The 14,844-nt window shown below is 30.9% G+C and overlaps 1 protein-coding gene across 1 annotated transcript; it reads right to left on the reverse strand.

Annotated features, from left to right (window-relative positions):
• Nucleotides 1-319: 319 nt before the first annotated feature.
• On the reverse strand, nucleotides 320-2,372 carry LOC118038761 (transcription factor TCP21). The gene has a single exon (XM_035045177.2). The coding sequence runs from the start codon at nucleotides 2,183-2,185 to the stop codon at nucleotides 1,370-1,372; it is 816 nt and encodes a 271-aa protein (XP_034901068.1). The 5' UTR covers nucleotides 2,186-2,372; the 3' UTR covers nucleotides 320-1,369.
• Nucleotides 2,373-14,844: the final 12,472 nt, after the last annotated feature.

A 14,844-nucleotide genomic window follows, 5' to 3' on the forward strand; every position in this document is an offset into this window, starting at 1 on the left:
CGACCTAACAAAACTTGCTAGGATGAACTGCCCACCTCCTCGTTCATTGGTGCATGGTGTACCTCACAACTTTCACACAAACTTTTCAAAATTGCTCACAATAATCGCTTCAAACGAGTTTCATGAATCGCTGGATTCCCTTTGGAAGAGTTCCATGAATCGTTGGATTGAAGGACATATCAAATACGAAGAAGAAAAAACAACCCGAGAAGGTCAAATTAAGGAATGCAGGTTAAAATTATTGATAGCACAATAAGTCGATATATAAATTGCGCAGAAGGCAATGGCACACAAGGGGGGAAGCGAGCGACAAATTGAATTGAGAGAAACAATTGGGTTTCTTATTCACACAACAGGCACCCCGAAAAACAATTCACTTACATACATGGAAGACACATTATTCTCACAGTAATTAATCTGAGAAATGGCTAAGATTACTGATAAAAAAGGTTTCAAAACAGAGGCCTTACAAAGAGGCACAGGAGTTTTTCCCACGCACAGCAGTCTCCTTTGAGATCAGTACACCAACACATACCCTGAAAGTGGAAGGAAGCAAGAAACAGTTTGCAACCACCATGGCAAATCACAATCTACAGACCAAAACCATCACTGATGTCATCTCACCGGAACACAAATTGCATCAATCAATATCAACTCTTTATCAACCATTGCAGCAAAGGGAAATTCAACAAATTTGGGGAGACTGAAGTCCAAATTCACACAGGCATCGTCAGATTAAATATAAAGCAAGCAGAATGACACATGGAAAACTCCACTTTCCATTGCAGTGATCAATTCAAGGTATATGCACCCATTTACTGAAACATAACATAACAATGCTTCCAACCCACATTTATAAGCATTGTGTCACACCAGAGAAAAGAAACCTACATGGTTTCCAAATTAGGAAGAACTTACTAATTGCATAAAGCACTCAAACTTCTCAAATTAGCCAAACTTTGACAAGTTTTTCTCAACATAAATAAGAACACAAAGCCTGATGTAGATTTGCAGCAGACTCCCTAAATCCATTAAGAAAAAAAAACCTTTGCAGATTCAGCCACAGAATTTGAACCACAATTCTTCACTCCCTTCCTGCTCCATCAAACCCCCCCAAAAACTAAACAATTTGAACCCTAAAAACCCTAATTAATCTCCAAACAAACTTACTAAAAGAACCCCCTAATTAAATCATTCGTCCATTACTTAAATTCTCCCAACTCCTAAACCCTAACCCTAATTTTCACTAAATTCTTCCCATCCTTCTTCACACACAAGCGAAAAAAAAAGGGCACAATTTAACATAACAACATACTCATAATATATACCATACAACAACAACACCACCAAGATCCAATTTTTTCCACCTTCAACGCTGATCCTCCTCTCTCCTTCCTGAACTCCCAGACCCACCCGACAATGAAGCCAACAAATTCAAATGACCAGGAAGATAATTCCCCAATCTAGCCGCCGACGCTTCTCCCATGGCAGCAGCAGCGGCAGCATGCTGCTGGTGCATAAACAGCGACGACTGCTGCACCGCCGTCGGCTGCACAACCATTTCCGGCGGTGCGGCAGCAAACCCCCAAAAATCGGCCCTTGCAGGCAAAGCCCAGAACCCGCCAGACCCCGCTGCGGCTGTTGCGGTGGGCCCCATTAAAGACCCGATAGTGGGGCCCACAGGAACCCCACCGTCATCCTTCCCACCATTTCCATCCTCCTCTGGCCGCATCCTTTTTCCAAGTATAAAGGGCGCAGGGCCTAACAAAGGCTTGTGGTCCAAAGAACTAGCTGAATGAACATTATTGCTGGAAAGCGAAGATATTGAATTAGAATTACCACCAGCACGAACCGAAACAGAAACAGTAGAAAAACTAGCAGGAGTAGTTCCGGTCCCAGTAGCAGCAATAATCGAAGGCTCAGCTTGACGAAGAAGCCATTCGATAGTTTGTCCATCAGACTTGTGACCCAATTCACGAGTCAACTGAAAAACTCTAGCAGCACAAATGATCGGCATCCGAATCCTCCTTCCACGACCATCAACCTTGCTATGACGGTCTTTAGAAGGTGGTTTTTTAACAGCTAAAGCTCCATTAGTAGCTCCTCCTCCACCACCTCCCGGCGGCTGGTTTCTTTGTGGGTCTATCAAAGCTCCGTTATTGACAGCACCACTGTTGTCTGACATGGTGAGAGAGTGTGGGAAGCAAAAATGGTGGGTTTTTGGAGAGAAAAAGGAGGGATTTTGTGGTGTTTAGAGAGAGAGAGAGAGGGTTTTTGGGGGAGGGAAAGAGAGCTAATCATTGAGCGGCAGGAGCTGGTGGAGACAGGAAGGAGGGCACATGGGTGGTGGGGTCCATTTGCATACACATACACAGCCTTCACAGCTCACACACACCCTCTAACCCCTTTGGTTTATTTCCTTTGCGGTGTGTTTGTTTGGTGGAATTGTTTTTGGATTTTAAAAATATATTTTTTAATTTTTTATTTACTTAAAATTATTAGTTTTTATATATTTTTATATTTTTTTGATGTGTTAATATTAAAAATAAATTTTAAAAAATAAACAATTATATTACAATATATTTTCAAGTGAAAAATACTTTAAAAAACAATATACTCAGAAAAATAGATCAAATTTATTGAAAGTGAAAAAATATATATAAAGAGGAGGGAATTTTTTCATACCACTTCTTAGGTAACATTATTCAGTAGAATAATGTTATTTTCTTTTTCTTTTTTTTTAAATTTATTTTTTTATTTTTAATTATATTATTCATTATTAGATTTATTAGAGATTAAATTCCATTAAAAAAAATTTTATGAAGTTACTTTGTCTCATTACTTAGACTATGATTTTGACATGTTAACTCGGTTGATTTAAGTTTTTTTTCATTGATTTTTTTTTCAATTTCATCATTAGATTGGTTGAAAATCAGGTTTTGTGATTTGTTTCAATTTATTTTCTGTGAGGTAATTATTGTCTCATAACTTGGATTACAGGTTTGACATGTTAAACCAAATTGACTTAAGTTTTTTTATGTTTTTTTTTCTAATTGAAAGTTTTAGTTCAATTACATCTTTTCAACACCATGTTGATTAAAAATTGAGAATTGTAATTTTTTTTAATTTTTTTTCTATTGGATTGTCCATATTTCATGACGTAAGTCATTGGTTTGATATTTTTATATGGGTTAAATTAGGTCATTTTTCTAAATTTATTTTTTAACTTTATCTTTCAACATTGGATTTATTGAAAATTGAGTTTCAAAATTTATTTTAAATTACTTTCTATGGAGTTATCATAGTCTTGTGACCCAACATATGAATTAACAGGTTAACCCGGGTTAACTCAAATCAATCTAATATGTTATCGTTTTGATATTTATATAAAAAACTCTCATCTTAAATATTTATTTTGAGTTGGACTATATTTTTTTTGGTTACCTGAGTTGCTTTTAAACCTGCTAAATTGACATGGCCATATCAAGTCAATCCCTTCGAGTTTAAAAAATATTTGTACTAAAAAAACATTAGTAAAGCCTAAACATTTTTTTACGTTAAGAAAAAAATTTGATATGATCAACAAGGAAGCACGAGCCAAGGATCTAATTAACATATACTAAAAGATCTTGACATTTTATTGTAGTAATGAAAAATAAAATGCTTTGGCCTTTGACAATTTGGTTACCAAGGTTTTTTTTTTTTCAATTTCATCTTTCAATATTAGATTTAATGGGTATTGAACTTCATAATTTGTTTCAATTTTCTTTCTATAGAGTTATCCTAGTCTTAATAGCCAAGTTTGGCAAATTAACTTAGATCGACTCAGTTCATTTATTTTTTTTTGCTTTTGCTTTTTTATTTATTTATTTTTTTTTTCAACTCTATCCTTTAACATTGAGTTGATTAAGAATTTGATTTTGTATTTTATTTTATTTTACTTTTATAAGGTTATCACGATTTTATAACTAAGATCACGAGTTTGATAAGTTCGCCAGGTTGGTTCACCTTTTCCTTTCATATAAAAAATATCATCCATCATTTTTTAAAAAATAACATAGGGTCATCCACATGGTACTGACCTCGCAAACTTGTCTACCTTTAGCCCCTAGTCTATTGGGCCAGGTTCTTACCTTGAACCCTTTTTATTTTATTTTTCTTTTGATTTTTTTTCTTGTTTTGTGTAGATTTAAATGCACTACAATAAAAAGTTAAACATTATATTTCACTTATCATTGAATTTGATCATGTTTCTCAAATAATATTATAGATTTTTATGAGAATGCCAACATTTTTTTTCCTAATTATTATGCGCCTAATATGAAAAAAAACTCATGAATATTCAATTAACATAAAATTTATATATTTTTTAAGATTTTTAATGCATGTTTTCTTTATAATTTTATCATATATATATATATATTATCTTCAATCATATATAAAATACCAAGACTTTATTTTAATATGTTTTTTAAGACCATGTTGGGTTTTTGTTTAAAAAGCAGTGTTTGACTTACAAAGCATCTCGGTTTTGGGTTGATTCTTGGTTTTGAGAGTGTTTAATTTTTATTGTGTTATTAAATAAAATATTGTTTTAAAAAGATTATGTCATTAAAGTCGGTCTAGTTTATGACTCGAGCCATGAATTTAATGTTTTAGCTTGGATGGACTCAGGTCGATTGAAGATGTCGTTGTCTTGATATTTGAAAAAAAATACTTTGTATACATTAAATGTTGAGTTCATAACCAAATTCTTACTTGTACATAGAAAATACATTAGTAACATTTGCATATTTTTCTTATGTTTTAAAAAAATTATTCAACCTGCTATATAAAACATGTGGTAATTTTCAAGTTTTGGGAATGAAGAAAAGAACAAAAGAAATGAAGGGAGATATACAAGAATATATAATAAGAGACTAGTTTATATGGTCATGACTCATATAAAAAAGAAATTGAAAGTAAAAAAATTGTTTAGGTCATAGAAATGTTTTTTGGCATTGTTATTAAATTGGACCAATATGTCAATCTTGAAACCTCTTGGCTCGACTATCTGCCTAACTACTCGAGTTTAAAATTAAACCGTATGAGAGTTTTTTCAACTTAACCTGGTTGATTTGATAGGTCCAAAAATAACATGAAAAACCAATAAAAACCATGGTTTGATTTAAAAAAATTCAATATAATTTTTTAAAAAATATTAAGATATCGACATATTGGATTCACCGAGCTTCACTGCTGGAGCAGCTAAATTCATGATTTAGATGATGAAAAATAGACACTTGAAGACAATCAACCCTAAATTTTATTTTCCTCAATTTCCTTTATTTGCAATTACATTGCTCTGTTTCCTCTCATGTTCAGTCTACCCAAACAATCCCTAGCTGCATCCATCCGCAGAGGGTAAAGCCCACGCGTTAAACAGTGAGGTCCCAAATCTAGCAGAGGAATTTAAGTGGGGGTGTGTTTCAGAGTAGGACCCACTCTTTTTAATTTTTCTTTTCCGTACTTTTTATTATTTTGGATTGAAGTTTCCAGCTACGAGCTGTTAAATTCTCATTATTCAATCATAGCTTGCCACGTAACAGCAAACCAGGAAAATATTTGAAACCGAAGATTTAATGGGGTCTTGTTTGGTGGTGTATCGTTATAGTTGTACTCCTACCATTTGCATTGCCAACTTGAGGAGTGTTACTTTCATTATTGTGATTTTTTTTAAAAAAAATTTATTTTTAATATTAATTTATATAAAAAAATAAAATATAAAAAAGTTCAAGGCTCCGTTTGTTTGCAGGAAAGTGAATTCCGGGAAAAGTAAATTCCTGGAAAGTGAATTCCGGGAAAGTATTTTCCGATGTTTGGTAGTGTTATGGAAAATGAACTGGAAAACACTTTCCAGTGTTTGGTTATGTCATGGAAAATGAGCTGGAAAATAACTTATTAATATTTTATTTTTCTCAAGTTTATTAAAATAATGAGGAACAAATCTTACAAATTAAAAAGTTGAATGAGAATGAAATTGATAAAAAAAATATAATTTCATAAATTATCTCAAATAAAACAAATAATAATCAAAATAATAGGGATCAAATCTAAAAAATTAAAAAAAATTAAAAATGAAGAAATTAAAATAATAATAATCAACATTTCATAAATTATTTCAAATAAAATAAGTAACAATCAAAAGAATGAGGATCAAATTTGATAAATAAAAAATTTCAATAAAAAAATGATAAGAAAAAAGCAAATAGCAATTATAAAAATAAGGACCAAAGTTAATATAAAAATAAAATTTTAAGAGATGAAATTGAAAAATAAATATTCAAAACAAAATATATATAGTAATCAAAAGTTTGAGGATCAAATTTGATATAATCAGCAAATAATGACATTTCTAAATTTTTCACAACTTCCGGAAAGTGTTTTCCCCTCAAATTTTTCAGGAAAACACTTTCCTGAAAACCAAGCCAAATTTTTCTTTTACTTGAAAGTGTTTTCCATTGACCAACTTTCCTACTGGCAAACAAACACAAGAAAGTTTGGAAAGTGCTTTCCCGGAAACCACTTTCCGGAAAACAAACACAGCTAAAAGGAAAACACTTTCCTGAAAACCAGGTCAATTTTTTTTTGACTAAAATTGACTGGAAAGTGTTTTCCGCTGACCGGAAATTGTTTTCCGTTGACCAACTTTTCTAATGACAAACAAATACAAGAAAGTTTGGAAAATGATTTCCCGGAAACTACTTTCCGGGAAACAAACAAGGCCCAAATTCTTTTTAAATAAAAAAAAAAATAGATAATGGACCACGTATGAAGATATGAAAGGAAAATCCTAATAGATCTCCTTTGCATTTTGATAGCTTATGTCATTGTGCTTTAAGAGGATTTAGTTCCCTTTGTTGGGATCAAACCAGCCAATGCTGTGGTGCATTTCAAATCAAATAGTAGCCTTCTTTACCCTCTAAGTTTTTGACATTCTTTAATTTCTTTTTATTCGAAAATCTTTTCATTTAACTAAACATTGAGATTTAAAAAATAAAAAATAAAAAATGCAAACAATTAACCAATAATTAAAATATATCAACCTGACAAAAACAACAAACGCTTTATATAAAGTAACCTAATCTAGAATAAATAAATAAACAAATCCATAAAGTAGAATACACAAAAACAAACAACAACGTGTCACTATAAAAAACAAAAGAATGCAATAAAACAGCAAAACGTGATGCGCGTTGGAGCGTGTCAGAAACGCTCTAAGACTAGACGCGTAAGACTAGCCTGTCTTTTGCTTCAATGAAGTCAGCCAGTGAGTCAGTAAGTCTTTGGAAATGGCACCTGACATACATCTTATTTACTATTCTGCCAACAGCCTATGATTTTGAAGAAGGTGATTCTAGATCCTTGGATTGTGGGATCTATTAATCATGTGGACGAGGTTTGTGGTTTTAGGTTAGCCATATAGGTCTATGTTGTAGCTTGTATTGGTCTCCAAGCTACCATCTACCTATTGCATGATTGGAAGTGCAGTGAACAAGACAATAATGTCTTCGTAGTCAATTTTTTAAATTTAGATTCATTTTTTGCCCTTTTATTTTATAAATTTGTTATTACTGTTTTTAAGAATGGCTGGTATATTTCAAGGCCCTTTGGCATTTAGGTCTAACGGTTTTTTTTTTTTTTAAGGAAATTATGAATTTTTTTAATTTTAAATTAATTTTTTTTTTATGTTTTGAAATGTTTTGATATATATGTATAAGCAAATTTTAAAATAAAAATTATTATTTTAATATATTTATAAGTGAAAAATATCTTTTATTATACTCCCAAACAAACCCTTAGTGGTTAAGTGACCCACGTTTCATAAGGGCTATTTATTTTTTTTATATAAATAAAATTATACACAGGCTTTTTTCGAGTGTTTTAGTAGAAAAAAATTTTATACATACATGTAATTAAATAAATTAACAACTATTTGTGTTAGCAAATGAAAAAAAATGGTCATAATTGAAAGCTAAAAATAAAATTAGAAAAATAAAAAGATAAATATAGATCAATATATTTTATCTCGCAAAACGGGATATGTATCCGGTTGTATTTACTAAAATTTTTTTATATTAAAATAAATTTCATATTCAATCAAACGATAATATAAATAGATACATACATTAAATTGATTGAGTAAAATAAAAGAAAAAAAATTATCATGCAAGGCCGAACACGTTAGAAATATTATCTAAAAGTAAATTAAAATTATTTGAAAAAATAAATTTTATCTATACAAAAGATAATAAAAAAAATATAAATGAATAAGAAAAATCTCATCAAAAATTAAATACTAAGAAAAAATAAACAAAAAAAATTAATTTTAAAAAGGCGCTAAAAAATAAATAAAAAAAGAGGTAGTGTTAATTTAAATATAAATATAAATAAACAAATCATTTTTTGAAAAAACATATAAAAAATACATTAATCTAAAAAGATTTGAGAAATAGAAAACAAAAAAAAAAGTTCAAGCTCTCATTTTTTGTTAGGACCCGCATGCTTAGAACCTTATTTTTTTGGTAGCATCATGATGTTCACCCCACTTTTTTTCAAAAAAACATTTACACGATGCATCATCTAATTTTGTTTATATTCTGACCATTATACTACCCGGAAAATCAGGGTTTAAGGTTTTTTACTCAAAAACTCTTTTCTCAACTCATTTTGACCCAAAACATCTTAGGAGACATGATAAACCTATTTATGGCCTAAAAAACAATTTAAAAAACCGAAATCAACATGAAATAAAACTTTTTCCCAAATTCAAATCTATTTTTTCACGATATTTGACGGTAAAAAAAAACATCTAAGAAACTATTTGACACAAATATCGACCATTTTGATGCTCTAAATTAGTGTAAGCAATGTTTTTCTCTCTTTATCATCAAAATCTGGTAACCACTCTCTTTCTTCTTTAAACTGGAGATTGAAAAAAATACATGAAATTTTATACTAAAATTTAATTAAAAAAATATTGAGGTATTAAACACATAATTTTTAAAGTACAAGGATAGAATTAAAAACATATTTTTTTATTTTGAATTTTTTTTATATTGTATTCTTACTTAACAAATTCAATTCAACTGTACTTCAATCTATTAATAATGATAAAAAGCAATCAAAGTAAGATCGATATATATATATATATATATAGGAAGTTAGGAACCCTCAAGTCTTGACAGCCCAGTACAGGCTAGTCGGGAAGGCGTACTATCTAGAACATATTAAAGAGAGGTGCACGAATGATTGTTCAAGTTTTTGCCATTTTAGTCATTGCTTTGGACAAGGAGACAAATACCGGAATGTTCGTCACAGAGAACCATCTTTGAATATGCTGCTCAGACAGGCAAATAGGAGCGAGGAGTCTTCAAAAACATTTGACTATAAAACTGGCAAGGCTAAAAGAGCAGGTACTCGAATCAGAAAGAAAGAAGAAGAAGCTAGCCCATACCTGCCTGGACGGACGTTGACCGACTAAAACCACCGACGCAGCCACCTCCATTGCATGGCTAGCTGCAGGCCGTGTGCTTTCCTTATCCCGTAGCATGCTGGAGCTGGAATGGCTCGGAAAATGCAACCCCTGGATTAATCTTCTTTTTCTGCTCGCCGCCACAGCTCATCGGAAAAGGAAATCTCTAAACCCTAGCAATTTTTTAAACGTGCACAGGGGGGGGGGGGCTGTCGTCCTATAGTATTTAGTTGTGACAAACAAATCATCATGGGATGTACAAAATAATAAAAAAAATGTCATGAATGGTCCTCACTGATCATGGGTCATGGTCTCATGCAAGGACCTAAACCCTAAGATTATGAAGCCAAAGATCTTCCTTTTGAGTGGGGGTCTACCATAGGTCATACAAATCACAATGGCACGTTGCAAGAAAGTGCAACGTTGTCTGCAAATTAATTAGCTAATTAAGCTTATATCTTCGAGTCGAAATCAATGACCCCATTGCCGCATTAGCACACCATTCTTGGAGAAGAAATCCCTTGCATTACCTTGTCTTAGTTTCGTGGACCAACATGGACCACCTACCTAGCTATATCCAAGGCTGTCAAGATTAAGTCAAGATTTTACTCATTACGTAATCTATTACCATATCTGATCAGTGCTTATCGCCAGTAAATTAACGTAATCGTATTCATTAATAATTAGTGTTAGTGATTCTTCAATAACCTTTTTTTCTTTTACTATATATATAATAACATTATTTTTCAATTGATTTTTTTTGACCTTGTAATGGTGGTCATTGATTATTCGGCCTACATGGGCCCATTGCATCGCGGTTTCTGTTACAAAATAATAATAAAAATTTAGGGTTTGAATAGGGTAATTTATTAAAGGTATGCATTCTGTATCCTCATTGCGGGTTATATGGTTCACTTTGATTATTTAAGCCCTGTTTATTTTTACTATTAAAAAAATAATTTTATAAAAAAATAAAATAATTTATACAAGTTTTGTGCATTGCATGCCTTGCTTACTGCAAATTCAATAAATTAGGAAAGAGTTGGGTAAGAAACGAAAAATGAAGGCTATCAAAATAAATTAAATATTTTCTTAAACTTAAAAAGGATTTTATTTTTATCGGGAGAATAACAACTTTATTGTTCTAATTAAATGAAAGATCACAATACAAGGTAGTATTAGACCTACATTATTTACAAATTTCAAACTTCAAAGAATGTGTTATACTTAACAATAAATCATTTTTTTTGCCTTGTTCATTGAGTTATACAATTATTAAGAAAAAAAAGAAGAAAAGTGTCGGTTGTTCACAGTGAAAGCTAGGCAAGCTTAGCAAAAACACTCGATCTTCACGAGTATATATTCACCACTCAATATAATCCCATTTAAACTAAATACATATGAACAAATTGCTGCATAGAATTAAAATCTTAGAATCACACACATATATGTACTCACCAATATTTATTTGCACAAACTCATATGATGCAGCATTGGAGCTAGCTTAATTTGCTCGGAAAGCTTATATATATATATATATATATTCCCCTCAGAGTTGAGGGGCCATGTACACCAATTCTTCACACAAAAATGAAGGAACATTCTTTGGAGAGCTCATTATAATAATCGATCATCATCTTATTATTAAATCTATACGGAAGCAGTTGTATTAAAATTATATATATAGGAAACAACAAGGACCCCCAAACTAAGGTCATGGCCATTAATTCCCGGTGGTTCAGTCTGATGTTTTGCGTTTAGTGCTGTTTGTCTATAATTTAATGTATTTTTTATGCACTTTCTATTGCTTGCTAAGCAAGAATCAGCAAAGTAAATGACAAGCACTGTTCAAACCAACATAGAAGCTGCAATAGATTAATAATAATAAAAAAGATGAAGAAGGAATCCAGACACCAACTGCCTTGAACCCTGTGATTTTAATTTTGTTGGAATATTAAACATTCCTTTTCAACTACTAGGAGAGCCAAGAGACATCATTTTTTTATTTTATTTTAATAGCTCTCCAAGAGACATCCTTTGGAAATATTTTATTTACTGTGTGTGTGTGTGTGTGTGTGTGTGTGTGTTATGAGGTAAGGATTTGAATCATAAAGGCATATATATGGTAACAGCTTAATTAGGGTGCAAGTAAATATTTATGATATTGGAAATCTAATGATCATTACAAATTAAACCTTGAATTAATTTATCTATCTCCACCATCTAACCTATCTAATCACCAATAAGATGAATTTGCCTGGTTTTATAAAAAAGAAAAGGAAACGATTGTATCAACTTCAAATCCAAATTCAATTGGATATTTTAGCATTTTGATGCTGGAGTATAAAAGAACGTATTAAGTTGATGATATCAAACTGAAGGATCAATTTGAAATTGAGATCAAGGTTTAGAACATGATGAGAATGCATGCAATTACCTAAACATACTAAAAACACATTTAGTATGTGAATAGTAAAGCATGTGTTCTCTGCTTTTTTCCTCTCTCTCTCCCTCTCTTTTATTTTTTTATTTTTATTTTTAATTTCATCTTTTTTATTTTTATTTTACTCTTATTTTTTCTTAACAATCATCCGGGTTATCTTTGAATTTAACAAATCAACTAGATTATGTTGGGTCAACTCCCATATTGTTTGATTTTAAACTTGAATTAGAAAAAGATTTGGGTCATAAGAATTTTTTTGTTGTTAATTTCGCTCATTTCTTCTCTCAATTTTATCCTGAAGCTTTTTTTGCTGGTTGATTATGTTGTTTTTGGATCGATCAAGTTGATAACGTCACCTTGAGAAAACTTCTAATTTTAAATATGGGCTAGGTAAGGAGTTGGATTGAAAGATTTTTTTCTTCAATGTCATCCATTTTTTCTCAATTTTATCCTCATACCTTTTTTATTAGTTGGTTGAGTTTGCCCATGGACCGACCGATATATCTAGTTCATATTAAGACAACTTTCATATGATTTAATTTTAAACTCGGTTTAAATGAGGAGTTGAGTCTAGAGGTTTCAAAGTTGACATGCTGAGTCGGTTTTAATAACAATGTCAAATAATTCTCTATGTCCTCTATATTTTTTGTCATGTTTAAATCTTTTTAGATCCAATTCTCAGCATAGCACTAACATGTAAACTAGTTTACTTCAATACAAATAATCAAAAATAAAAAATACTAGATAGGTGGCCCGCGCTATGTCATGGATTGACTCAATTTGTTTCTAACATAAGAAAGATGTTAAAGTGATGCAAGTGTTCCTTAAAAAGAATCTTATCTGATAATAAAGATAAAATTAAATATGAACACAATAACTCATAAAAAGCAAAATGAAAAAAATTTGAAGCTCAATTTCTAGCAAACAAAATATTAAATTAAAAAAAAACCCAACCCAAGCCCACTTGTGTTAACAAGCAAAATCTCAGACTTGATTGTGATACTGGGGTAACCCCATCAAGAACAAATTAAATAAAATTATGAAGTTTAATTATCAAACAATACAATGTTAAAGGATGAGATAATCCATATCATTTTAAAAAAACATTGCAAAAATATAATAGAATACAAATTAAAAAAAATAACAAATCCCAATATCTAATTAAATAAATATTGAATGATGAAACTGAAAATAAATTTTTTTTTAAAAGGGAAAAAAACCAAGAAAATCGGGGTGAATTTTCTAAACCTGGGTTAATCTCCAAAATTCACAACCAATGGAATCTTAAACATAGACTCAATCAAGAAATTTAATTCCAAATTAATTTAATATTGAAAAATGAAACCCAAAAAAAAATATCAATTCAAAGAATTTTTCAAAGTTAAAAAACTAAAAGAATAAAAATCAAATGTGATAGGAAGTTTTTTTTTTTAAAAAAAGAGAATGAAATCTAAAAAAAAAATTCAATTTTAAAAAAATCATCTCAAATAATAATAAAAAAATAAATATCAGATCTGACAAATAAAAAATATAAATTAAAAAAAAACTCATTCAAGCAAGTTTAGCATTTTTTGTTTTAAAAATAATTAAATTATTTTAGCTAAAAAAAACCATGAGAAGAAAAATTTATTCAAACTAATTTAATATAATAAAAAACCAATAAATGAAAAAAACTGTATAATCTCTAATATCAAGTCAGCTGATTTTGTTTGAGAGAATCAAAATAACAATTATATTATCTGAATCTACAGAGCAACGAGTCTAGAAGCTCGATGGTCTGTTGGCACATTTTTTTTTTTTTTTTTAAATTTTGATTTAAATCAATAACATGAAAAACGGCTAGGAATAATATCTTATAGATGATTGTGTGTGTGGGACACAGACAAGTGGATCCAATGAGGACCCCCCAAAAAGAAAGAAAATACCACAGCAGATAATATAATAAGTTGTGATGGAATTGGAGGCTTATTTAGAGCCATAAAATCGTCAACTGGCAGAGCCCACCTCACCTGTTCCTGGAGTTATTGATGAAAGGGACTCCAATGGATATCTATCATCCTCTCCAATGCAAATGCCAGCAGATTTGCTTCTTTTCTAATGTCATTTAACAACGCGACACGTCACCTCCAGCTTGATTATTTTCACCGTTACCTCGATCTATACCTGGTGGGTAACCCATGCCCCAACAATCTGGGAGTGGTAACCCATGCTTCTTCTTCAGCAAGTGTTGGTGTTGGATGGGAAAAGAGAGCAGCAGATTACTGAGGATACTGCAGAGCCCCCACTAATCTTCCATGTTCTTGAGGATCCTGAAGCTTGGACCCATGCCCTAGGACTAAGATGGAGGAGATTTCTTTGGTTTTGGTATTGGACCACAAGCTTACTTTTTGGTGGGAAAAACTGGGCAATCAACACATTAAATGTAGGAAAAAATGGCTTAATAACATCGTTCGTATAAGGTGAATAACATCGTTTTAAAAATATTAGGTGAAATAGCATGCTCTTACTTTGTAGCATGCATTTTTAAAACACCACAAAGTCAAAACAAGGTTTTTAATATCTAAAAATTTAATGTTCAGAGGAGCGACACAGTTGTTATTATAATCAACATTTAAAAATTTTTGTGTGAATAATAACCTTTTAAAATTTTAATTAAAGTTTATTTTTGAATTTATAAGTTGGATAAAGATATATATTTTGATTTATAAAATATGTTTGGAAAAACAAATTTATAAAATTATAGTTTTTATACGAAACATTTGATTAATTAATAAAACTAAACTAAATCTAATCGACTGACTAGTTGAGCTAGATAATTGAACTTTCATTTTATCAAGCTTTAGAAGTCTGATATTTACTAAATATTAATATTATAAAGCACGGCAAG

The sequence above is a fragment of the Populus alba genome, chromosome 5 (genome assembly GCF_005239225.2).
Source record: "Populus alba chromosome 5, ASM523922v2, whole genome shotgun sequence".
Classification (NCBI taxonomy): domain Eukaryota; kingdom Viridiplantae; phylum Streptophyta; class Magnoliopsida; order Malpighiales; family Salicaceae; genus Populus; species Populus alba.

Bases quoted from the DNA above. Each gene is read 5' to 3' on its own strand.
- LOC118038761 (XM_035045177.2), bottom strand. From the start codon at position 2,185: ATGTCAGACAACAGTGGTGCTGTCAATAACGGAGCTTTGATAGACCCA.